The sequence below is a fragment of the Gavia stellata genome, chromosome 2, assembly GCF_030936135.1.
Source record: "Gavia stellata isolate bGavSte3 chromosome 2, bGavSte3.hap2, whole genome shotgun sequence".
NCBI classification, from domain to species: domain Eukaryota; kingdom Metazoa; phylum Chordata; class Aves; order Gaviiformes; family Gaviidae; genus Gavia; species Gavia stellata.
The window spans coordinates 73,490,485-73,516,984 of NC_082595.1; the positions used below are offsets into that span (position 1 = coordinate 73,490,485).

At 41.6% G+C, this 26,500-nt stretch overlaps 1 protein-coding gene across 1 annotated transcript in view; it reads right to left on the reverse strand.

The window, feature by feature from the left end:
- The window catches only part of LOC104257907 (hormonally up-regulated neu tumor-associated kinase homolog A), a 56,383-nt gene extending 36,564 nt beyond the window's left edge, over positions 1 to 19,819 (reverse strand). Inside the window, exons 1-7 of the mRNA XM_009812826.2 lie at positions 19,568 to 19,819; positions 18,329 to 18,621; positions 13,785 to 13,840; positions 12,499 to 12,637; positions 7,955 to 8,082; positions 5,640 to 5,775; positions 3,919 to 4,096 (exon numbers count right to left, since the gene is read on the reverse strand). Coding sequence (XP_009811128.2) covers positions 3,919 to 4,096; positions 5,640 to 5,775; positions 7,955 to 8,082; positions 12,499 to 12,637; positions 13,785 to 13,840; positions 18,329 to 18,621; positions 19,568 to 19,819 — 1,182 coding nt within the window. The remainder of the gene's footprint in view (positions 1 to 3,918; positions 4,097 to 5,639; positions 5,776 to 7,954; positions 8,083 to 12,498; positions 12,638 to 13,784; positions 13,841 to 18,328; positions 18,622 to 19,567) is intronic.
- Positions 19,820 to 26,500: the final 6,681 nt, after the last annotated feature.

Here is a 26,500-nt window from a genome sequence, read left to right on the forward strand (position 1 = left end):
AATTATGTGATTTAATGATGGTTCACACACTGCTACTAATAAATAGCAAATAGTTGGCATTATACAGAATAGAAGTAACATCTATCTATGCATTTTGAAATATCCTTGGCATACTTTGTAATACAGATATCAAATACCCATGCTGTTGTAATTAAGCTCCAGTAACATTATCAGGATCTCAACAAGAAGATGAAGAAAAAGTGTGAAATTTCCCCCTTGCACTCTGTTAACAATCTTTACACTTCTTCCTCAGTCTCAGCTCTCTGTGGCCGGGTGGTCGGAGAAGTGCATTGCAGCCTGCCAAAGAGGTGGTTGAATTTGGCCTCTTTTAGACCAAAGCAGAGAATCTTCCCCCAAGATAATGCCCTGCCAGCTGCCTCCTCCGAGAGCCACACCAGCGCAGTGTGGGCTAGGCTCCAGGGGAGCTGGGGGCTGCTCTTGGCTCTGCCTCTGCCCAAAAACGTCATGCCACCCGTGTGGGACTCCGCCTTGGGATCCAAGAGATGCATTCTTTTCTTTTCCCTATATACTTTGCATATGCTTAGGGCTAAGTTTTACCATTGTGTAAGCATGTGCATAAAGTAGCTGTTGCTGAAGAACAGGCCAGAGGACACTGGAAAAATAAGAGCATTGAGTAAAAACGCCCAACTTGATTTCTTAGCCAGCTTTTCCCCCTCTCTCTCCTCTTTTTGCCCAAACTCCAGTCTTTCTAGGTAATATGAATACTATTGAACATTGGAGAAACTGGCATAAGGTGGTAGCACTGATAGTCATAATTTAAAAGAGCTCCTGGGGAGAAGTGAATGCACAGGTTAATTGTATATAAGGCTTGAATAAGAAACAATCGAGAGGTGATCATTATTAACTACAGAGAGCTGCAGAGCCTAACGACTAGCAAGGGAGAAATATTAATTTTTGTAATACAGAAGAATGTAAGAGGGAGTAGAGGGACAAAATTAAGAAACAAACGATGTAGAGTGACTGTCTGGGAAAAAGCCTATGAGTTTTACAAACACTCTTTGATAACAGAATAATCTCTAAATGGTACTAGTAGCAGGCTTTGTGTTTACGAGTTTAAAGGTTGCATTTACAAACCTTGCTCTAGCAAACAAGAGGAAGCAGACTTTAACGACATGGAAAGATGATATGAATTGGTCTTTTCTAATTTCCTAATTTCCAGGTCTTAGTAACATATATTAGAAGGTATTATCTATGATAGAATCCACTCCGCCAAGTTTAGGCATCTAGCTTGTGCCTGTATTTCAGGTTCTCAGCGAAGATGTCCTCCTAAAAGTGAGTCATTTCCCTGCAAAGCCATCAAAGGGAGAATCTGTTTGTCTAAATGCAAATTTAAGAAGTCCCCACATTGAACATGTGAAAATTTGCAGATCAGCATTCTTTTGTGGTGCAGAAGAAAGAACTGCACACCTGGGAGCTATGTGGAAAGGGACATAGGGAAGATGTAGAAATGGGGAGCTGTGATATGACACAACTGAACTGACCCCAGAGCGCGTACCCAGTTCACGTGTTAGACATGTCCCCACTAGGTTTGGTTCAGCAAAGGGAACTGCAAAGTCCTGCACCTGGGGAGGAACAACCCCAGGCACCAGCATATGCTGGGGCCACCCAGCTGGAAACCAGCTTGGCAGAAAAGGGCCTGGGGGTCCTGGTGGACACCAAGTCGATCATAAGCCACCAATGTGCCCTTGCTGCAAAGAAGGCGAATGGTGTCCTGGGCTGCATTAGGAGGAGTGTGGCCAGCAGGTCGAGGGAGGCGATGCTGCCCCTCTACTCAGTGCTGGTCAGGCCACACCTGGAGTACTGTGTCCAGGTCTGTGCTCCTCAGTACAAGAAAGAGACGGACATACTGGAGAGAGTCCAGTGAAGGGCCATAAAGATGATGAGGGGACTGGAGCGTACCTCCTATGAGGAAAGGCTGACAGAGCTGGGACTGTTCAGCCTGGAGAAGAGAAGGCTCAGGGGGGATCTCATCAATATATACAAATATCTGAAGAGAAGGTGCAAAGAGGACGGAGTCAGGCTCTTTTCAGTGGTGCCCAGTGACAGGACCAGAGGCAATGGGCACAAACTGAAACACGGGAGGTTCCCTCTGAACATCAGGAAGCACCTTTTCACTGTGAGGGTGACCGAGCACTGGCACAGGTTGCCCAGGGAGGCTGTGGAGTGTCCATCCTTGGAGATATTCAAAAGCCATCTGGGCATGGTCCTGGGCAAACAGCTGTAGGTGGCCCTGCTTGATCAAGGGGGTTGGACCAGATGATCTTCAGAGGTCCCTGCCAACCTCAGCCAGTCTGTGATTCTGTCATTCTGTGAAAGTCACCACAGTTTTGAGCTGGTAGCTGGCTAGGTTATTTTGGGGCAGTACCGGTTGGGGTTTAAACCTTTGGCTGGAAAAATGTCAACACAGAGAAAGAAAATGTCAGTCATTCCTTTGTTAAATTTCCCTTCTTTTCCTCCTTGCTCTACCAAAACCTCCAGCCTGTCTGGGAAATATATATACACTAGGACTCCAAAACAATAATTTGTAGTGTTATTACCTCACAATCAGAATTATTTTTTGGGTCTGTGCTTGAATTCAGCTTGACTCTCTGCCTTAAGAGGGCATTTTGGAAGCCAGGAGTGGCAGGAAGCAGCACAGCCCCTTAATCAGCTTGTGACTTACTTTATGCACACGATCGCTTCCCTCTTCCACCTGGGTAGGACGCTGAAAGAGGTCATAGAGGACGTGAAATGCTACCACTTGCCTGGAAGGCTAGATCTCTAGGGGCTGTAAATCAGCTTGATATCCAGAGATTCAAGAAAGCTGGTCAATAGCCTTCACAGTACGTCTCTTTTCCAGTGACTTACAATTTAGCAGATCCAATTTAAATTTATAATATGAAAAAAATCACATATGTGAAGGAAAGCCTCCTCCCCCTAAGCATGCGCACACACACTCCCCAACTCATATTTTTGAGTTACGGCTCTGCCTGCAAACACTGCACAGGCTGTTGCAACCTTGGGGCTGTGTGCTGGGATGGAGATCTGGATCTGCTCAAGCTCATCTGAATAATTTCTAGAGGAGTCAACTGGACCTTCTCAAAATACAGCTTCTCTGGGGCGAAGGCTTTGAATGGGAGGCTAATCGCTGATGTGTGTTGTTTTGTAGCTGAAACCTTTCCCATTGCACTTGTGTGTTAGAAGCTGGAATTTGGCTTCCTGTCTGCCTAGTTTCTGCCTGAAGCAAAATTTTTACGACTGAGCTGTGAACCCCTTAGTGGAGACGGTTGTAAAAGAAAAGCTTACCGCCTTTTTAACTAATTGTGGCCTTACCAGCGATTACCATAATTTTCTGAATTTACTTTTTAGATTTTTGTCCCCTCTGATCTCAATCCATGCCCCTGAGTGAGTCAGAGCTGGAGTATGAGCGTAAGATACAGTGGTAAAAATACAAAAAAAAGATGCTGGGAAAAGATTTTACAACTTTCACAGCTTCCACTCACCGCCCCAGACTCTGGATCAGGCCCTCAAGGACCAGTCAGAAAGGGAAGGGATGGCGAGGTCATTGAGATGCTAATGCTCCTTGTCCCAATGGAAAAGTAATCTTTTATGTAAAGCAAAACAATTCTCAATCCCATTACAACCAGCAGCCCATTTTTAAAATTCATTAGTAATAAAAAAATGGATATATTTATCTCTGGGAAAAAAAAACCCCTCTTAAAATAATCACCTCCAAGAATGCCAGAATGTAGGTTTCCTGATACTGCACCCAGATCTGCAATTTCATTACTATTTTTGGGGAGTTTTGTCTCCATTCCATGAACAACCACCTTTTTCACATGTGCTGTGTGGCTGTCGCGATGTTCCTCGTAAGAATTCAGGGAGCACTTTATGTCTGCCATGATCGTGATATCTTACCTGGGCTCTTTTGTGGTCTTTCTGGTACCTAAGCAGTTTCTTCAGCAATAAGCAGTAAGAAGCCATGGCAGGAGAGGGTCTGTTATTTATTAAAATGTTGATAACTTCTGAAAGACTGAACTCCATCATTTCTGTCATGTAGTTTAAAACAACAGGATTCAATTCACTGGGGCAAAGTCTGAAATATTAGGAAAAAGTATTTAAATACAAATGAGGCATCCAGGTGCAACGTCAGAATTTACAGTAAGTGGACAACACGCTTCTTGTGATGTAGCTGGAGTAGGCTAAGTCAATTGTACAGGCAAATTATGATACACAGTTGTGCAAAAATCCTCTGTCTGGCTATGCTAACTTCACTGCCGGGCTGAGGCTCTGTTACTGCATTATTAAATATCCTATTGTTGATATAATTTATTACTCTGAAAGGACACCCACCAGGATTAAGCTTGAAAAATTAAAAGATGGAAACCAGCATTTTCTCATTTTAATCGAGTGTGTATATTTTGGTTCTCAGTACAGTATTCTCAAATGGATTAGCAGAGAGGTAGCGTGTGTGCGTGTGCATAAGAAGACAGGAAGAGCCCCAAAGGTGGGAAAATCTCAAAGGACAAAAAAAGAACTAAGGAAAGTACAGGAGGTTTTTTATTTTTATATCAATCAGATTGTGAAATAAAACTGGTTGTGTTATAATTATTTTACTCACAGGCTTCTGTGAGTAGTAAAGTCTAGTAAAGGCATCTTAGAAATATGACTGCCTTGGATTCTGAGACTGCTAAGACATTTTTTCAAACTTGTCAAACTTCAGTATGAGTGGGCACAGACACATCTGAGGGGAGGTAAGGAGGGCAAAGGTAGACACAGTGGGCAATTCTCAGAGAAATGAACAAACTGCACATAGATTTCTAATGGCTCTGGCTGTGACTGGCAGTGGATCACCTGGATTGTGGTAGGAAAACCTGCCATGTGTCCTGTAGACACCATTGCAGATGGTGCAGATTACATAGGCCAAATTACTCTCTTTTTCGATTATTGTAAACTATTGACTTTTACAGAATTATCTGGGCACAAAATATTTGATGCATGACTAGCTACTTTCAGCTGTGAGGAAGATGTAAAAGGTCCATCACTGAAATTAGGTATTTAAAGACATGCAAAGTATACTTTGCTGCCTCCCAATATGAAAGATGAATAACATCTCAAAAGCTGCAATGATTATGTGAAGTGTCATATTGCACACATCTATTTCAAACTTTTATAATAATCTTAAACCATAAGGTGGCTTGCTAAGAAAAAATGGAGACTAGTTAAGGCCAGTTACAAAGATGAATGAGAATAAAAATTTTTAGAATAACTTCAGTGTAATATAAAAATGTCGTTCCCTCAGGTGGGCATGCGAGACCTAGTCTTGCAGGAAAGGATTAGAAGCACACTGTCTAGAAATTAGTGGCACCAGTGAGGCATGTTGAAAACAAAATTATTGATACAATGGACATAAGCAGTTCTATAAGGATGTTTCCTCTTATATAAAATTTATCCATGGCTAGAAAAGGTGATATGGTATTTTCTGAAATAAAAGTCTATCATTTTGGAGCAGCCCATAGCAGATGACAAAAATCTTCTAAAACAAACAAAACAAAAAAATTCCTAAAAACCCCAACACTTCCCGCCCAAATCCTGAATCCTGAAATCCCAAGCGGGAAGAGAGATGTGAAATTTGTTACCTGTTCTCATAGGTAGCAGCATTCAGTATTTTCCTGGTGAAGCCTTCGTTCAACCATTTGTCTTTTATTGCTTCTTTGACTCCAGGCCTCTTAGCAGGGTCAGGCTCAAGCAAGGACTGCATGAAGTGTACAGCTCCTGTGCAGTATTCGGATGAAATGGCTTGTTTACTAGTAATATCTGATTATTTGGGCAGTGCAAAATTTTCCTTTTTCAGAAATGTGGCACTTGCCCTGCTTCTCCACATTCTAAGAAGCTCAGCTAAAATCCAGTCTCTAGGGCTACCTCTGGATTGCTGATAAAACATCTCCGGCTGTCCTCCGAGACTGCTGTGGTCCCGTGTGGTGACCCTGTTCCCCCCAGGACGCCTGAGCAGGGTGGGCAGCATGGGCCAAACAATGCCGTGAAGCATGCTATGGACCTATGGATGCTGCCAGAGATACAGGACTGGCCCTCGCTTCCTAATTTGCTTGATTTACACCAGTGAATGCAGCCTATGGCATCCATAGCAATCTCAGCATTGTGCTCGCTCAGCATTTGAGCAAGGCTCTGGGAAGGGGCACTTCTGTGCCAGATGACTACCCAGGAGTTATGTTCCTCACACACACAAAAAAATCTTATTGATAAAACTCTCTGTATTGAGGGAGGGAGATGGACCCGTGTGCTCAGATGACATGTTGTGCTTCTGCTTCCTGGAGTTGGGACAGAAAAAGCTCAAACATTCCCATATGTCTATCACTCAGCTCCAACACTGCATAAAGTCCCTCTCTTTTTTTTTTTTTCTTGGGAAAACTCTGCTGAATTCTTCCATATTCCTTGGGGATGTTTTGAAATGAGCAAAATGGCAAGTGAGCATTAAACTGGGAACATACTGCTCCTTTCACTTGTAATCTCCTTCAGAAGAACTTAGATCTAAAGTATGCAAAGCTTGTTTACTACTGCTCTCTCACTAAATTCCCAATGGGCAAGGGAACAATGGAGTTATCCACAATTGTCCACTAGCTGTGTGGCCTTTGTAGAAAAGCAGAGATAATGCATTTATTAGTAGAAGCTATAACAATAACATAAATAAGAAAAATAAGAAATATAATAATTGCAGCTATGGACGGCTTGTAGAAAAATGGATCTGCTATCTGGCAACCAATCTCCAACAAAAGATAAATGAGAGACTAATGTACAAACATTCTGGACAGCTATGGTAGATATCCTCATAGCATTTACTGGGGAGAAAAAGAAACTGAATCATAACATTATCTTAATACTGTAACTCCGGACTAGATCCAGCTAGCTTAGTCTGGAACTGTCTGCTGCTTCCCAGCACTTGGCTGCAGGCAGCCACTGAAGCTAATCTTGGTTCCTAGGCTCATTCTTGCCTAATGCAGAGCAAAGCTGCTCAAAATGATGGGGAGATCTGAACTCATGCTGGTAGATACCTGGGCAAAACATGTCTTGTTCTGCTCTGCTTTCTGACTTGGTCAGTGAAGCTGCACAATAATGGCTGCGAGAAGGGGCCCAAGCCTGTGATGCTCAGCAGAGAAGATGCTAGTCCAGGTGGAGAGAAAGTAGGGACTAAAGCCAGAGGTGTACAGGAATCATTGTAAAGCAGCAGAATTTTGAGCTTTGAGGCAGTGAATTTTGGACCGATAACCCAGAGTGTATATACACCAACATGACTTCTGGGTTTTAGAGCCACGGGCTGTAATTCAAGCTACAGCTTTTGAAAACTATCTTCCCCAGTTGTCCTAAAAGACTCCATAGACTGTACCTCATTAAAGATTGTTGGTAAAATTCATTGAAAAATCTTGTATTTCAGTTCTTTCTCATGAAAAATATGAACAGACTCTTCATAAAAATAGCCCTCCCATTTCTTTAATTACCTCAATGTTGTGGGTTCTGTCTGTAGCCAAAAGATATGCTCTTCAGGAAAAATTATCTAAGGTTTTGAGAACTGATTTTTGGGAAAAACAGGAAACAATGCCTGGCTATAACACACAGCATGGGACATACTAAATATGACAGTGTTCTCATTTACTGCACAGCTGCTCCACTTACGTAAAAGCAATGTACATTTTATTCTCCCTGTAAATAAGAAACAAGAATAGTGGTCTTCTGAAGAGACAACAGTGTTATTTTCCTGCTAGTCTGATATAAAGAGATCTTGCCTAAGCCACACTAAAGTTACTTCTAAATGTAAACAAAGCAACTGGAAAAGGTACCTCTTATTTTCCAGAAGATTGCGTTATTGCTAAATTCACTTTATTACATGGGTTAGACCTTTTATACATCAGTATTCTTTATAAAAGTTGGAGTGCTTTACCAGGGGAGATATCTGACGGAATAGGGCTGATTTCTCCAATTAACATCTTTTGATGTAGTTGCTTGATATTAAAAGGTTCCACTGTGAAAGGTAATGTCCCGGTTAGCATAGCAAACATGCTTACACCTCTGTCAAAGAAAAAGACAAACATCAGAGCTCCATGTAATGCTAATAAACATTTGTTAAAAAAATCCCACAAAGCTATGAGTCAGGTTTCAGAGATTTGCCTTCAGTATCAAGAATGAGGTTACAAATTACCTCTGAGCAGCAATTTGTGCTGAATACACATCTTACACCCTTTTTCTTTGTGTAAATGCCATTTTATCTAGAAAAGAATGTTGTGAGAAGTGTGTGTAAAATAGACTGTACAGTGAGAGACTGGAAAGCCTGCAGTGTTGAAAGTGGAAACCTGCTGTTTATTTTTAAAATAAGCTCATTGGAGTGTCAGTGTAGTGTACCCACCCCATCAGAATAAAGCATTTTGGTCTGGAAGCTGAGTGACAACACAGAGCTGGGACGGATGTGATAGATCTTGTTCCAAATAGTAATTCAGTTCTTCTTGCTTTGCTCAGATTGCTAAATTAGGTGTGACTTATGCCTAGAAGGCATTCGTTTGGTAACAGTTTGCTGTTGGCTAAAGACTTAAAACTTTAACTCTTGCGAAAGACTAACAGTCTGCTAGCAGTGATCAGCAAACTTTGTGAAGGTTTGCCATTCAGTTTGGAGAAGTACCAGCGTTTGGAAAACTTGCTTAGCTGTCCCGAGTTTGCGAACAGGGAGGTTTCCTTGAACACTCTCCATGGTACTTCCTTGCTCCAGCTGAGCTGCACCACCACAACAGCACTTCTCTTCGCCATCCTTTGCCGTTTCTCTATTGAACTCAGTCGAGACAGTCGTTTTAGGAATTCAGGCAATTCTAATTTAATTGATCTGGTTGGTACGTTAGTGCAGATGATGATGATGTTATCTGTGAAACAGATCTGTTTGTGGTGTGCACAACTACAATCTTTTTTTAATGTTTTCAAACAGTTGAAAACACATGAGAAGATAATGGCACCATCGAAAAACCATGAGAAGATGGTGGCACCTTTTTCTAAATGTTGCATGGGATTGCATTTGAACAAGTGACCTATGGATAAATGCTTTTTATTACTCTTGACTAGGACTTATCTTGTCTCACTTTAACCATCTAAAACCTAGGTATCAGTAGTTATCAATGGAAACAGACAGGCCTCTCCAAGAGCGATTCATCACAGCTATGTTATACAGCTATTTAAGGCTACAGTTAAGTGTCTTAGAAGATGAGCTGTCTCCCTGCACTGACAATAACAGGACACTAACTGCCTGGTATAACCCAGATGCCTGGTTGTTAAATGGCTAAATTTAGGTGAGATCACTTTACCAAACCTTCTGATAAATCTAGTCCTTGAATGTAATGCTTTCCAAAACTTTTATGATTAATCCTTTGAGTAAAAAAACCCCAGAGATACAAAGGAAACATGCTGCAATGAAACAACATTGAGTTGACTGAAGTAGCAAGGATTGTCATTCTACAATGCATAATAGCACATGGATTAAATGTAGCTTTAGTTGAAGCAAGAGAAGGGCCCCTGAATATTCTCTGATGAGTGAGAGTAACATGCAGTGCAAATGGATCTCTAATGTCACTACAACATTAAATATATTTTTCTTTTCATCACTGAAAACACTACCATGCACTTTAAATTGCTGGTGATGATATACGTGATTGGTGCTTTAAACTGGCAATAGTTCTTTTCATCAGCCTACTGGATGGGGAAAACCCCTAGGTATGGGAATTTGGGGAATGGATGGAGCTGCCATCCTAAAAGTCTCTTTTAAAATCTTACGCACAAAATGTAGCTAGTTAACAGTAACACGCTTAATAGTTAATTGTAGCTGGAATCTGCTGGCATGTTAAACTTGAAAGTTTATTAGCTACAACAGACTGCTTTTCCTCTATCCCACTGAACTATCTGGATTTGTTTGCATACAGCAGCTGTTTCCCCAATGCAGCCGGTGCACAAAAGCTAATCACTTTCCAGTCCTTCAAAGAATCTTTAAAATCCTATGCACAAAAGTCATGATTAGGCAAAACAGGCACCGCTATTCACTGTTGCCTCATAGGAGCCTTAGCTGTATTGTAATTGAATCTGGTTGGTTTTCTGAATGTGCTTCTGAATGAATATGGCTTTCTGGTTCCCATTGTAATGACTCTTGTCAGTTCTGCCGCATAAAGTCAGTATTTCTCCACCACTCTGGATCTTTTGCCAGAGTCCAGTCGATCTGTAGTCCTTTACATATTTTGTGACAAGTGAAGTAACGTATCTAATTAATATTTTAGTTCATCAGAATCCCCTATTCCATGATGATAATGTGAACAATTCAGGTTAAATTGTAAATATGTTTTATGCCTAAAATGTAGAATATGTCTATGTTAAATACTTTATATAAGGTTTATACAGTCCTTGACCTGTTACGTGATGTTTATTAACAGAATGAGCTTAGTAAATGGTTCTCAGGTTACTGCTTTGCCTTCATTCATACATCTGAAACATGAAATAAGCATAATCCTATTTAAGTGCTGGCAGCATCCTCTAGACCTGATTCATCTGTGTTATGTCTACATAAATTCAGAGCAGCCCTGTTGAAACCCAGACTTAAACTGAAGTAATTTGGTAGAATTTTTCCCTTCATCCTTAACTTTGTGTACCATTCATATCCTGCAAATTTAGAGGAAGCTGAGGTGTAGGAATCATAGTTAGGTGAAAACCCTAATATATAGTATGTCTGCCAGAAGCAGGTCTTGAGAGGAACAATGTGCATTATAAATCTTCTTTCTCTTTTGAGCATATAGGAAAGCTAAGCTTCTACATTAGATGTCTGAATCAGATGCCTATATGCAGGTACCAGCAACCTTGTAGATCAAACTAAAACGCTTTGTCCTCTGTAGATACACAGTTTAGTAAAGACTGCTGAGAACTCCTCAAGGAGAGTCCATATTCTGGCAGCTGGACAAGCAGGTGGGACATCCCCGTTCAGAGCAGTTCTGTACATCCAGACCTCCCGTTCCTTCTGGCAGGTGACCAGAGTGAGGTGGTTTGGGTTTGGATCAAATGCAGTGTTGTATGTTGACCAGAAGCAGAACATTAAGATCCATTAGATCAATACAGTTGTGGGGTGGGATGGGAGGTGGCATTTCTAAGCCAAAAAGTCCAAATACTCTTACAAGCCTTCTGAGCTGTTTGAAATTCACGGGCTTTTATCATTGGCTTCAATAGCACCCTGATTTTTACCATACCACTTGTTAGTTAAGACATTGCAGGGAATTACAGTTGCAATTTTAAATAGGTGGGAGGAATCTGGACAAAGGTGCATTTGACCAGCCACTGGGTTTTTGAATCTTAATACTCTAGATGAAGATTTTGCTTAGTCCATATTACTCATGCTCATCCTCTAGGCACTAAATCATACCTGCTAGAAATGGGCTTAAAAACATGTTCTAGGTGGAACACAGACCCGGGAATATGGTCACTATCAAAACAGCTGAGGAAAAGCTGATACGTGGGCACATATACTTATAGATAAACATGGACTGCCTTTGGACAAATGATGGACATGGAGAGCCGCTCTCCTATCCAGATCCATGAAGATCAAAGGATACAAAAATGGACCTAATATACTATCATGTTCTCAGATCCATCCAGAAAAACTGTCAAAAAAGCAAAAAACCCCAAACTTGACTGCAAGAATTGCAAACTACAAAAGCAGTTGAGTAGTCTGAGATGATTTATGTGAAAAATTACTATTCTGATGGCACCTTCTGCATTATCCTTTAGTATAAGAGACATATCCTATAGATCTAACGAACAAAGAAAATGGAGTCCGTTCAGGTTTGTGCCTCCTATGAAGTAAATAACTTCACTTTTTAATCATAATCTGATATAAGGGCCTAGCCAAGGTATGGATGAAGGTCTCCTGGCTCTGCTGTAGCCACATCTTTGGTCTGTGTGTCCCTGAGACTCAATTTTTCTGTTTAGATTTCTTCTTTTGACAAAGTAGACAGAAATGCCCATTTGTCAGCCCAGGTGTTTCCAGGGCTTCTGATTTTGACAGATGTTACTCAGATATCAGCTGTACCTGTGTGCCAGAAGGGCAGGAGAGTGGGGGGTTCATCTGAGGGGGCTGGTACGTACAAGCTCTTTCTCTGCCTTTTCAGACCAGGCTCCTAGAGCTGGATACCCTACCTTCTGCTGACTTCCCTTGCCACAGGCACAGGCTTATTCCAGAATAGCACATGCATTGCTCATTCGTTTCTTTCTCCAGTGTTCTGCAATGGATACACATTTCAAGGTATATTTTTCACACCCACAATTTTTTTTTTCTGGTAACCCTTCTCTGATATATCTCTGCTTTCCCCATTGATGCCCCAAAGCAGAGTACCACCAACCTATTTATATACGAATCTTGTCTAAACCATTCAGTCCTGAGAGTGTTTCGATAACTATATTTTTAGATCTACTTACATGGACCAGACATCCACCTTTGGACCATATTTCCTATGAGCAAGGAGTTCTGGGGCAGCATAAGCTGGGCTTCCACACTGGGTACGTAACAGCTCCTGAGAGACACCCTCGAATTTTGCAGTATTGCTCAGTCCGAAATCTGATGGTCATGAAAACAAAGGCCAAGAAGTTTTAGTCTCTTCTCAAAATAGTTTCACTTTACAAATTGGTTGAAGATAGGACAAAGATGAAAACAGCGGCTGGCTTTAGCATCTGGTGACATCTCAGCTGTGGATGCCAATTTGGGTTTGAATAAATGTGCCATGAATTTGCAGAGGTAACAGTGAAGTTACCCAGCCATGGGGCCATACACCTGGTTTGGCTGATTTTGGTTTAGCTATTTCAGTTTGCCTCAGTTGACTGTATGCTGGTACAAGAGCTTAGCTACACAGCTGTGTTAGCATGGCTTAATGAGCTATGGCATTCGGCTCAGCTGGGTGTGCTTTAGCCCGTTGTAAATGTGGGGTAAAATGTGCTAACTTAAGCCTTTTTCTCTGTATATGTGCATGTGTGCAAGGGGGAGGGAAGAGAAAGGTGTGATTGTAAAGGTCTGGCTGGCTATAAAACAGGGGTGAAGAGTTGGTGCCTTTTTTCTCAGAGGTGTTAAGCTTTTAAAAGTTTGGGAAACACTGGGTTAAACATGTGGCGTCTCTAAGAGTGAGCTTCCCTTGCAGGGATTTTTCTGTGCGGTTTCCACAGAATAAAATTAATGTTTCTCTGAGCTGTGTTAACTGCTTGGTGCAAATTCCCTCATTTTTATAAATGTTTGCTTCACAACCCTAGCAAGGTTTCTGTTAGTGACCAAAAAAGTCCTTTTTTTTTTTTTTTTACACATACCAAATGATGAGGTTTCTAGTTGGAGTAATGACTCGACAGAAGCTAATGTGTGCATACCTGTGTTTCACCCCAGAAGATTTATTTCTTTGTCTACAAATCACTTCTGCTAGGAACAGCTTTCTACACATAAAAGCTGTAATTGTTTCTTGCTTCTCCAGCAATACACAAGGGAAAACAATAGGCAGAATTGTTTTCCTTTTTCTCTTAAAAATATGTTTTAGTTAAAGCTCAAATAAACAAGCTGTGAAGTTATACTTCATAACTTTTTTCATTCTGAAAGTTCAAATACATTTATTGAATAATCACAAGCTCACTCATAAAGTGTGCTGTTTAAATAGTAGCTGAACCGTCACTGAAAGTCACGCAAAATAAAAAGCTGAAAAGAAGCTTCACAGATATTGTGCACCTACCAACGATTTTGATGTTGTTGTTCTCATCAAGAAGAAAATTTTCAATTTTTAGGTCCCTGAAATGAAGACAGAAAGCAAACTTTAAGATGCCTGATGTCCCAGCTAACCATTTGCAGACAGTTTTTAGCAAAGTTTAATTGAAATAATAACAATAGTTCTGCACAGCTCTGCCTGCAATTGTAACAAGATCCTTATTCCCTCCTGAAGTTTTCAGTTGGGAAAATGGAAACTTTCTGTATTTCAGGGAATATTTTATGAGTATATATTTTAAATAGACCATTCATTTTAGGAATCATCCATTCTACTGATGTATTTAAAAAAAAAAAAAAAAGAACAGCATTTATTTCTTCTTTTGAGTAAAAAAGAAAGTTGCGCGTACTTGGAACCGGAGTGTTTTTGTCTTTGTTTGAAGTACTGAGCACTGTTGAGTGTTTCTGCTTTCTTTGTGAGTAAATCATGCCTGAGAGATACGAAGGATGGGAAGGGAACTGGAAAGTAAGATCTTGCGGAGGAGGCGAGGTGTACCAAAGCTGGGTTGGGGACAGATACCCTGAAGGTGGAGAGATCTCCGCAGTGATGTTTATGTAAACAGGGTCAACCAGTATCAGCCGCCCCTGCAGGAGGACGTAATTCAGAGCTGCAGGAAAAATGCTGTTAGCTGGCTCAGGCGCTTACTTGCTTATTGTGGGAACATTTATATCCTTACAAATTCAAACCAAACCCCAGAATATTGCTCCACTGTGGGGAGCGCCTGGAGTGGCAGCTGAAATCTTTTGCAGCACGGGGGAATCCTCAGCCAGTGTCGTCTGGGTGTTGGGAGGCGGTCCAGGAGCCTGCCATGCTTTGCTGACTCCCATCACGGCCTCCCGCGTGGCGCTGGGGGCTTCCCTCGGCTCCGCGCGGGGCGCGGGGGGACAGAGCAAGTTTCAGAAGCAGCTCCAGGTACTTGAATTTCCCTCCCGCCGTCTCTGAAGTCATGAAGCATTTTCGTCAGCCCAAAGACCTCGGAGAGTACAGGAGGACAAACCAGAAGGAGGAATGAGAACAAGGACAGGAGCAAGTAGCAAGGGCTGGGAGGAGTGGTGCTGCACGAACAGCACTGCGCTGCTGCAGGGGATTAAGTCCAGAGGTGTGCGCGGTCGTCCTGATGGGTGGTTTTGTGGGACTGTCCTTTTATCTCCATGGTTCTGGATAGGACAGCATTGCACTGGAAACCCTCTGCTGCCCCAGGCTAAGAATGGGATGAAGATCGTTTTAATGATAACTTTTTAATCTGTTTTAATTTGAATAGCATGTTTTCTAGAGTGGTAAATAGGCCAGTGCCCAAAAGCTGGGAGGTAGATTTAAGATAACTTTGTTCGTAGCCTATCCCTGTGACATAACCCTGTGCACTAAAACTATGTGGTTTAAAACTAGTTGTGTTTCAGACCACTGCAAATCTGACATTTCTATCGGATTTAGCACCCCACAGTGCACTCTGATGACTTTTACTACAGTACAATTAAATAAAGTTACATCGGATTGCCACAACTGCTGTTCTATAGGCTGAGCTGAGTGCTCACACAGTTAATAAAAATGCATGCTTTCTTGCATGAAAAACCTGATAATGGTCACTATTAAAGTTTACATAGTGTCAGAAGTTATCTTGCATCAAAGATACATCTTGTTCTTTTTTTCCAAAGGAAACTTTCCCAGAAATGTTGTAAGTTCAAGCAACATCATGAATTTTTTCTCATTCCCATGGGGACTTCAGAGAGAGTGCCTAGAGGGCAGCTTGTGATGCTTCTCCAGGTCTTTGGTCCAGTAGTGATTCAAGAGGATATATGACATCTTTATATGGGAGAAGGGAAAATATCCAGGAAAAATTAGAAACTGTACATACAAGCAAGTAGCTGTCACTTAGCAAGTGCCAGCTTTAGGAGTTGGTAGCTGACTGTGTGCATGTGCCAGCCCAATCCAATTGCGAGGTAATGTGATTTAGCTTATATGTCTTTATTTGAGGTTTTTAAGCTCAGATGCATTACCTCACCACTTGACCATGTCTAGAGCAGGCAGAGGGATAGTTAGCAGAGCTCAGTCGATGAGTGTTAGCTTGTGAAGCTGTTGAAACTGATCTTGTGCCTGAGCCTTCTTGTATCTGGCACAGTAAAATGCTGTGTGCTGGATGAATAGGCGAGTCAATCCTCCATCTTCTTGGTCATTTTGGCAACTGTGGCATCAAAATCAACCGTGATCTTGCATGGACAAGAAAGGTACTACCCTTACTGTGAAAAGTAGACTCAACCTTAATTTAAGCCACAAGGATTTGTTGGATCAGTGCTGATTTTAGTGCTGAATAAGAAAAGTAAAGCTCAAGAAAAAAAATAGCTGTCAAAACATAGCACAGGATTTGTGATGAGCTATATTAATTTGGAATAAAAATAATTACAAAACTGGACAGTTTTTCAACAAGTATATTATTAAGACAATAAAAAATACTGGTTTTCCAAGGCATATCCCAGGGTTAAAAATCAGGAAAGCTCATAAGACACTTCTGAGCAAAAGTAAATTAGTAAATTCTTAAGCTCATCACTTAGGAATGAGACCTTGCAATCACCAGGCACCTCCATTCTAGTAAAATAAAGAGGCCCCGGGCATAGACCCAAGCATTGGCACACAGTTATCCATCTCATTAAATTATTACCATGATACCTGGTGTGATTTTACCAGCACCCTCCCCAGCAATGCCCTGACACCCGTGGGGTACCAGGGTAGCATGGAGCAGCAGCCGTTCCCACCAGGCAGTTCGGGAACCCTACTTCCCTTGTGTTAAAGCAATGCAAAGAGTTGAGCTTTGCTCAGTGCTTAGATGAGAAAATCAGATTGACTTTGTGAGGTAACTTTCCTATTTCTGTGCTCATCTTTCTGGAAACATTGATGCCTTCTTTTCAGCAGAGGATACACCCACAATTATCCTCGTCGGTTTAATCTCCGCAGTGAGTTGCTATAAATCACTGCAGCTGGAGCTGAGCGGGGAAGCCCTTCCAGATCCTTCCCAGCCTGCTTCTGGTATGAGGTCAAGGCTGCAGCTCTGAATCTCAAAGCTAGCAGCAGGTCACGAGTTGAGGTACCGCTGACCAAACCTACGCCCACAACCTAGCAAGGCAGCTGGGCTCCTGCAGGACCGTGCAACTTCATAAACCCCATCACAGGGCGCTTGAGAGCCAGGGATGAAATTTCCTTTGGTTAGGGGGGTTTGATAGTAAAGCAAGTCTCTGGAGGAGCTCACACCACTTTGTACCTGGCTGTTCTCAGGGTGTGCAGCAAAATTCTTCTCTCTCGGAAAGCTTTCCCAGCAAAACAATATCAACAGAAGAAAAGAAAAGTAGGGGAAGAAGTCAGGCTACTCCCCTGCCCACCGGGAAGAGTTGTTTCCAAACAAAAAGAAGGAAAGAAAGCTTGAGAAATTCATGAGGAATGTTGTAATGGGAAGAACATAAATGTTATGATCATGGGCACTGAAGAAATGCTGTAAAATAGGTTAGTTAGGGAACCACCAAGGCAGGGGTGTCAGCCTGGACTAAATGGGTGAAGCCCCTTGGGTTCATTTTCTGATGGGGTTTTTTTGTTTGTTTAAATTCTCTAGGTCAGATACTATTTGTTTCTTGTCCATTCCTTATTAATTAACAAATCCAATATAATTAAGTGCTGGATTGCAAGCATTTCAAGTCACAAAGCACTTGTAAATGCTGAGCTATCACATTCACAGCTTATTTGTTTCATGGTTGCTGTAACGATACAGTAAACTAGATTACTTTCTAGGTCCTGGGGGCTTTCTTGATGAGTGCATTTACCATTTAAAATTAAGGATCTGATTGACCATGGATTATTAAGTAAAACAGAAAACCACTGAGAAAAACTGCTTCTTGCCTATTCTCCCACCTAAAATGGCAGTTCTTACTCTGCTGCTCTTGGCATATGTGCCAAGATCCCTGGTGGGGGGAAGAAGATCAGCTCTCCTTGCATGGGCTGCTCAGGTTCCTCTAGCAGTGGGTGAAGTCGTGATCTGTCTCCATAATGCAAAAGCCAGCGTGGAAGGTCAGCGACCTGCCGCAGACTTGGACCCTCAGGACCACGTCATCTGTGCAACCAGTGAGCTGTGATTCCTCAATCTTCTCTCCTGAGTGATGTGTGGTTATTTCAATATGTTGTGGCTAACCAAATTAAATCAATATTTATATGCATAGCCACACTGAAATATTTGAATTAGATACATGTTTGTCACCAGCTAATTCTGAGATAATTGTGGCAAAATATTAATTTGTTGCGCTCATCAGCTCTTATCCCTGGACTTTGCTACTTTCCTCTTCAAGGAGTGTGTAACAGCTTATCTTATACAACCACTGAGAATAAAATGCTTTATTAAAATGGGCTGAGAGAACATAGTCTTCTTTGCAATCCCTGTTTTTACAAGGGAAAATTAAAGAAATGCTCCTGGTGAAGAAGAGCACTCTATGTTCTTGCAAACTTTCTTACTGTTCTTTGGAAGGGGGGAAATATCTTACCTGTGAACAATCCCCTGGCAATGCAGGTGCTCTACTGCAGACAGAATTTGCCTGGTGTATCTCCTTACTTCCCTTTCTGCCAGCCTCTTTTTGTCACAAATTCTGTCCAAGAGGTCCCCGCCGAGGCACAGCTCCATCACCATGTAAAAGGAGTTGTCAGTCTCCAAGGTCTCATATAGCCGAACAACATTGGGGTGCTTAATCATCTGGTGTATCCGTGGCTCACGCTTCATATTTTTTAAAACGTAGGAATCCTGCTTGGCTTTTCTCTTGTCGATGACTTTTATGGCTACCTAAATTGCAGGATATATGCAAATTGGCAACAAGCTTTGCAACCTAGATTAATTTTCAAAAATATGGGGAGTAAGCTGACATGTGGGAGAAGCTGTTTTTGACATGATGTTGATAATCAGTATCACAGAGGGAGACATTCTTGATGGAAGAATGCACTTCTTATTTCTCTTGAAAGCCAAAAGAAGAAGGATGAACTGTCATACCTCTCCGTCTGATTGCATTAATAAATATGCATATATGAAATGTTCTCAAGTGCAAAAAATCCCCACATGCTTGACTGTTAACTGCATCTGTACGGTACCACATTTTTTTTCTGACATGCTCCCTTCTGACTTGGTCTAAAAGCCATTCAAGATACGGGCTATAATGGGCTGGGATTAGGCCTTTTGCAGTTTGGGCAGCTAGTCATCCAGTGAAGCTACCAAAGCCATAAGAAAAGTAAAAATCAAAAAGCCACTTGATAGTAATCCATCTTTCCACAGTTACATCTAGTAGTACGCTATTTTAGCCCCACTGAGCTAGAGATAACAGGTGTTATCTGTATTTTGCCATATAAATGATTGCTGTTGGAGTGGCTGGCTTTTCAGGAAGTGTTGCCCATAACTTTAAAGGTCAGATACGCGACACTAATTACTCAATGAAGATTATCAGGGAAAGCAGATTTGCAGTTGTCCTTATGCCATTATCCTATTCTCTTTCAGTGTGAGGGTATCTTTGTTGTCTGTACTGTTTTATAATTGTGAAAACAGTGGCACTCAGTACGTATTCACACATGCAACTGATTATACATGAGCAATAAACTCAATTTATGAGGATAAAGTTCAGAGGATAATTTGCTGAGTAGATTGTGGTTTGTGGATTAAATGGTCTGAAATTCTCTGACATAAGTTAGTGTGAGGTTACTTGTGCTTCCTAGTGCATAGTACCCTCTCATTAGGAGCTTACCTTCTCCCCTGTGGGGATGTGCAGCCCCTCCATCACCTTGGCAAAGGAGCCTTTGTTGATCATTTTGCCTACTAGGTAATTCCCAACTTGTTTGGAGTGAGGGAAGGTCTTCCCAGTCTCTTGGGGCATCTTGTTAAAACAAGCAGGTATTTTTATATCCTTTAAGTTTTTCTCCCATTCTGGTAATATCCCATCCAAGTTGCCAGTATCTGTCATTTTGTCATCCAAGCCTGCTTTCATTGCTGTGGGCATCCCTGGAGAGTCAGATTTGAATTACTACTTTCCAGATGTAGCTTCTGATTCACAGCAGATCCAGGCATTAAGTCTGTACATCTTGTGGTGCAAGTGCCATCCTGCTGATCACACAGCAACTAATCCTTTCCCTCCGAGACTCTGTGTTTGTCACTGATCTCTACCCTGGGCACACGGATCTGCTCAAGCAGAACCAAGTGGTAGATTATTAACCTAACCTGATACGTGATGTCAGTCAATGCCCCAGAGCTGCCGAGTCAGATGACACGTAATCCCAGCATTAGCCTGGAATATTCAGCTCTCTTCCTCCTACGATAGTTCCCTAAACAAGTTGCACCAAACCAAGCTGAGCCCCAGATTTCCTTGCATGCATATTGCTGGTGTGGAAGAGCACAAATTATTCTAAGAACACTGTGGTACCTAGCATGAATGCAAATCTGAGTTATGTACCTGATGCTGTGCAAGCATTTACAAATTTGCTGTGTAAAGCATATAAATTCGTAGCACATTTAAGTCCCAGGGTCCTGGCCTCATTGCAGGTCAGGTATCTTGCATTTTCTGGGAATTGATTCCTGTTCTGTAAAATGTAGCAGTGGGGACAGAGAGAGAGAGAGTGCGTCTATGTGTGTGTGTGTGAGCATTTTCCTCCTTACAGCAATGACTGATAAAAAGAAGAAAAGAAAAGGGATTTTTCTACAGCTGTTGTCTATCTGTATCTGTCTTCATTACCTGGGTTCTTTCCAAAGTCACAGAAAGCAAAAAGAGCCTTTCCAGAGAGTGCTTTCACATACCTGCAATTTGAGCCGGGAGTTGCCATCTCTCTCCACTGACTACAGTGGAATCTTAGGGAACCAAAGCCCTTCCCATAACTTAGTGCGATGACGAATCCTTTCTCCACCCTTTGTCACTTGGAGCTGAACAATAAGCGGCGTCCTCCTTGCCTCATTTGACTTGTGAAGCTCACGAAGGGCAAAAATTTGCCAGGACGAGTGAAAATGAGATGGAATTTTTTTAAAAGTGTTTAAAATTCAAAATGGATTTACTGCACGCTTTACAGTTCAAACTCTTGTGGGCGAGTTCAGTGCATCACCATCTGCATGCAGCTGCTTGCAGGCAAAGGGCAACCCCTTGCCTTTCAGTGTCTAAGTAAAAGATAAAGTCCCACTAAGCTGAGCAGGTTTCATCTTCATAACACACTCAGTTGTCACACTTTGAGCTATATCAGTTGCCCAGCTGGAATGGGACTTTGTTTGCTAACTTAAGTAGCGTTTTTCTATTCCTTACAGAAAGTCGGAAACAAGAGAGACATGGTTTTCTGAGGGAAGAATGAGGAAATTCTCCTTGATTTGTGCTTACTATTTGCTCTGCCTCCTTCCCATCTTCCTAAACGACTGTTCATTGACTTTCCCACTAAAAACAAGAAAATAAAAGTGAGGGGAACCACTGAATGGAACAGAAACCCCATATTTCTGGCACATTTCAGAAGAAAGGAAAAAACCTCTTTAAAAATATAACAAACATTTAAAACATGATAGCTAGCTAAGTTAACTCTTGCTATTTTTGGGGAAAGTCCCAGCCTGACACCTTGAAAAATGTTGAAGTCAAAAAGCTTCCAAATACCTTTCTAAGTAATTTTTTTGGCACAGTGGAGGATTAAAAAAAGGAGGCAGGGCAAAGGAGCAAAAGAGAGTCCACCTCTGTGTTAGGGAGTCCACGACTAACTGACCACAAGCCAAATGAAGCTGAAATCCTGGATGAGAAGGGAGCCATTTGCCAGCGCTAGTAGTGTCTCTGCTCTGTGATATGGCTGCTATGTGATGTGCTGCACTGCAATGGGAAAAAAGTGTGAGAAGAGACCTAATAAAGCAGATCTCTGATAAAAGAGAAATATCAGTAAGGAATAATCTCCAGCAAGGAGGAAGGGTTAGCACCATAGAAGGGATGATCACCTTAATGGCTTCAAAAAATCAACAGCCCTTCTCCGCAACCAAGCCTCGGGCTAAACCATCCTATATTTTTACCACCTTGCACTCATTTTGGGGGGTGGGAGGGGAGGCAGTTCTGCTGCCTTGATAAATAAAAAACCTCAAACCGACAAACCCCCAGATCTGAAGAAGGTTTGTAGTTTTCCTATCAGCAAGTGAAAAAAAAGCTTTTTGTATAAATTGGAGACCCACTCCAGGTTTGAGACGACAAATTTTGCTTTATTGCTCCATATTCGTAGTACCCTTCTAGGGAAACTGAAATGAAAAGTGTTTCTCATGATAGATGTGCTACTGATCCAGAAAATATGAGGCGCTGTGTGTGTGGGAATTAACTTTATGAGAAGGCCAGGCTAGTTAAACAACCTCATTACGTCCAGCAGAAATAAAACAACATGAGCAGGAATTTGTCACTTCGCAGCCACCATCTTGGATTTCCTCCTGTGAAGCAAAATCCTGGCTGTAGCTGTATCCAAAGCTTCTCTTGTCTCACATTAGAGATGAGGCAGCGTGGTCCTGGTTTCTGGCTTTTGCCATTGCAGGATGAAGCTTTGGCTTAATGAAAGGCTGGGGTTTACTCTTGGAGTAATTCTTTTTGAAGTCCTAATTTATACTCTTGTGAATACTGCCAGTTTTGTAAGATCTAGTGTGAGATTTTTCAAAAGCACCAAAAAGTCAGATTCTCAGAGCTGTGAAGTCCCACTGATTTGACTCAAGAGTTCCCCCGAAGCCTGGATCTTTGTGGTCGCAGAGCATATGCCCTACCTAAAGATGTGCTTTCCGCAGGCACCAAGGGCATGCCGACACGGTGGGGGGCTGTGTTGCTGTGCGGGAGCAACGCAGCGATGGGCTGGGAGACAAAGTTAGTTAGTCAGGAGGCAGCATCCCCCAGGAGACAGGTCTTGTTAGTTGGGAGACAGCATCCTACTCTCAGGACAAAAGTCAGCCTCTGTTCCCGGATCGACATTGTCATAGGGATGTACCTGCATGCACAGAACTAGTGCAAACATCTCTTTTCCAAGAGTGGTGCTTTAATGCACACATATTCTTAGGTGCTTTGGCAACTCTCCCCACTCCCTTGACTTTTGACTTTCCTACTAACCGCTGCTGTCTGCTGCTTGAGGTACTAATGGCGCTGGCTTAGGTCCTGAGCTTGGCCCGCTTTGGACGACTTGAAGGTTGTGAACAGTTCATATTTCCACATGGCTTATGTTACCTGGGTGTAGGAGGTAGGCTCAGCAGCTCCTTTTAAGACTGAAAGCTTTTCAAGTTTCATGCTGAGAAGTGGGGATTTCCTTTTCAGAGAAGGAAATCCAAGATGGTGGCATCTAAATGTGGTGAATAGAGCAAATAAAGGGGAAAAAAATGGTTTGAAGACATGGTAAGAGGAATTTCATCTAAATAGCAACCTCACAGCCTATATTGTAATAGCTCTCAGATCCTGGAACCACTTCAGTCTGGGCTTTATAATGTACCTAAGACATGCCCTTATTGCACTGTAACACCTGCCATATTGTAAGTTATTTCTGACTTCTCATACACTTTTTGGCAGCCGTGGAGTTTACTTTAGAAGTTACTACATGTGCAAGTTCAGCAGCTTTGCTGCAGGATTTACTTACTGCCACGTGTTAAGGGGTTAAGAAGGCATGCACTCAAGGGTGGGCCAGACTCTCATCCCAGAATGGTGTAAATCAGGGATTACTCTCTTTCGAGAGTCATAGGACTTCTTTAGTCAAAGAGGTGACTATTCTTCACCACCAGGAGACCAGCGGAATCAGAAGCATATGGGTTGTTACTTTCTTAGTATCGATCTGGTCCAGGACTCATACAAGTGAATGGGAATATTTCTTTTGTCTTCATAAGGAGTTGGATCAGGCTGTAAAAGTGCAAAAGACTCTGTTCTCCATAATATATTAAATTTTAATTCATGTAAGTGTATTTCCAAGATGTCATTCATGAACATGTTTTACTCACACAATCCATATCGCCACTAAATTTAAATCTGATTCTGCACTGATTCCTTAGGCTAGCTGTTAAATTAAAGGAAAGATGAGTAAGTTTACTATGCAGATAGTCTTTGTCTTTCTGCCATGCAATATATGCTTACCAGATTTGCAAAAAGTTTCTCACGCATGTGGATATTTATTTTCAGATTATTTTCCATTTCTAGGAAAGAAACCTTGCACCCTTTATTAATTGTCCATGAGTACTGATTCATGGTATATTTTAGATGAAATATTTATGTCAAACCTGTATTTCTTCCAAATGAGGTAGCCTTTATAGTTTCTTTCAGTATTGTGCCTGGATCTTGAATGTATATAAGAATATCAAAACCAAAAATCATCCATATTGTCTCAGACTGAAAGTTTATCTAGTCAGTGTCCAGTCTTTGAGCGTGGCCAGAACGAGATGCCTGGAGTCAAGCATGTCAGGTGAAGCCTATATGATACCTCCCAGTAATACATCCTGGCTCGAACCACTTGCTACTCAAAGGTTTCATAAGCATCATAAGGTGGCTTCTGTGGACTCCATAAATTTCCAAAAATATCTTTCAAACCCTATGGATATGCATAGCTTTTATCTTTAAACCCACCATATTCTTAACTGTTAGGCTATGATGACACGTAATAGTTCTTCATGTGTGGCCCAGACACAGGAATGGCAGAAGTATCTCAGTAACCTACTTCCAATTTGGCTTAAAGGAAACAGTGACGGGAGAAGCAACAGTAATTTCCAAACCCAAATCATATTTGGCACCTACTACTAAAAGTGCCCTCAGATTATGTTTATATCCATCTTTTGGAAACTGAACTCAAACATTCAGCCCGTTACATAAAGGCCCTAAGGATTTAGGACAGAAGTGTGAGGTAGATTCAGATTGCTGATAAAAGTGAAGAGTTTCAAAGCTTTTTGCTGAAACTGGAGTTCTTTTTCTCTTACATCATTTTACTATTTTCCATTTCAAAATTGCTCTAAATATTTTGCATTAAAAAAACATTCGTGCTGGGCAGCAAATCTGCAAATATCTGAACTTGCATTGTCACAACAAGACTGAGCTGTTACCAGATTGTTAAAGGAAAGCAATTGCAAGCAGAAAAAAATTACAAATCTGCAGAGGATAGAAAAAAGGTATTTCAGAAAAGAAAAAAATGGAGTAGCTGCATGTACCCTCACAGTTCAAGAGAGCATGGAAATTACTGAGCTGGCTAGTATCATGTAGAAAGCAGTAAGGAATGGAAAGCCAGAAATAAACAATGCAGTAAACCAAAACATTTTGCGTTGCCACATATGGAAAAACGTGGACAGACAAAAGGTATTGTGCTGCATCAGCCCCAGGGTGGATGAGGGTGCAAATGGAGAAAAAGAAGGGAAGTGGACCTCTAGGAATGCACCACTAGACAATGCCATGCTAATTTCCAACATTACCTGACTTTGCCCAGCTTAACTTTCAAGGCCAAAAATAATGCTTTCAGCTTTACTCCCAAAACCATCAGCATCCACTGCAGATTGAGAAGAGTTGGTTTTGTTTTGTTTTTTTTTTTTTTTTTTTGTGATTCAGGCAAGATACTCATCAAGGTGACTGCAAAGACCACAGCGTCTGGGTTGTTTTATTTGTTTACCTATGGCCTGATGAAGGACCAAACTGTTATGCATTCATGAAAGGGGGCATTGCTATGGGTATTTATTTCCTTTTTGATCTCTGGTATCTCCAGCTGTCTTTGGTGGCATTAAGTTCAAGATTAAGGCACTTTAACTTAGTAATTTACAATTAGGTGTCCTCATGGGGGGTAGTAAAGGGGCTCAGTCACCTAAACCAAGGCACCTACTGGTATTTGAGTTGCTCACGGGTATCCCATCAGCTTTCAGCTTCTGCTCAGACAGTCACGTGTATCCCCAGGGTCCCATGTCAGATCTGCCAGCCCCATGAGGATGTGTTGGATACCACGGAGCATCTCAAATGACATTAGACATCTACATTAGTCAATTAGACTGAGCTCCCAGTGACAAGCTAAGGATGAGATGAATTACTGCCAAGGCTTCTCCAGCTGTACTAGAATTTCCACTGAGTACAGTGGTAGCTTTGACCCTCCTCTTGCCCACAGACGCTGGCATGTAGATCCTTCCACGCGGGAGTTTTGATCTTAGACAGAAACCACTCCTCAGTGTGCTCAGCGCATGTGTGAAGATAATTCTGTGCCCTTGATAACCTGTTAATTTTAAGACAGCTTTTATCACTGCATCATTGTAAGGTTTTACATGTAACACTATGATTCTCAGCAGCTTGATGACTTCAGGAGACAAAGTTGTATTGCTGGAGCTATTCATTGATTAGATAAAGTCCGATCTCATTACTACCTTTCTTCATTAATGCCTTTTGGAAATGGAAAGATAGGCTCATTTTTTTGTGAGTTTGTCTTTATTGAACTCGAGGGAAATCAACAGTATCAAACTGTAATTCTTAATGGACTGAACTTAGAATGAACTCCCTTTTTTGACAATTTTTTGTTGTTTGTTTTATATTTGCTTTACTGCTCTGAATAGAAGAAAGTGATACTGTTATTGTCTGGAGCCAGTTGTAATGGGCAATTTTTTTCTCCCCTGAAACTCTCAGTATAGGCCTAACACTGCCCTTGCTCAAGTCAATGAAAAACTACCTCTCACTGAAATGGGAGCAGAGTCATGCCGATAAATAGTCCTG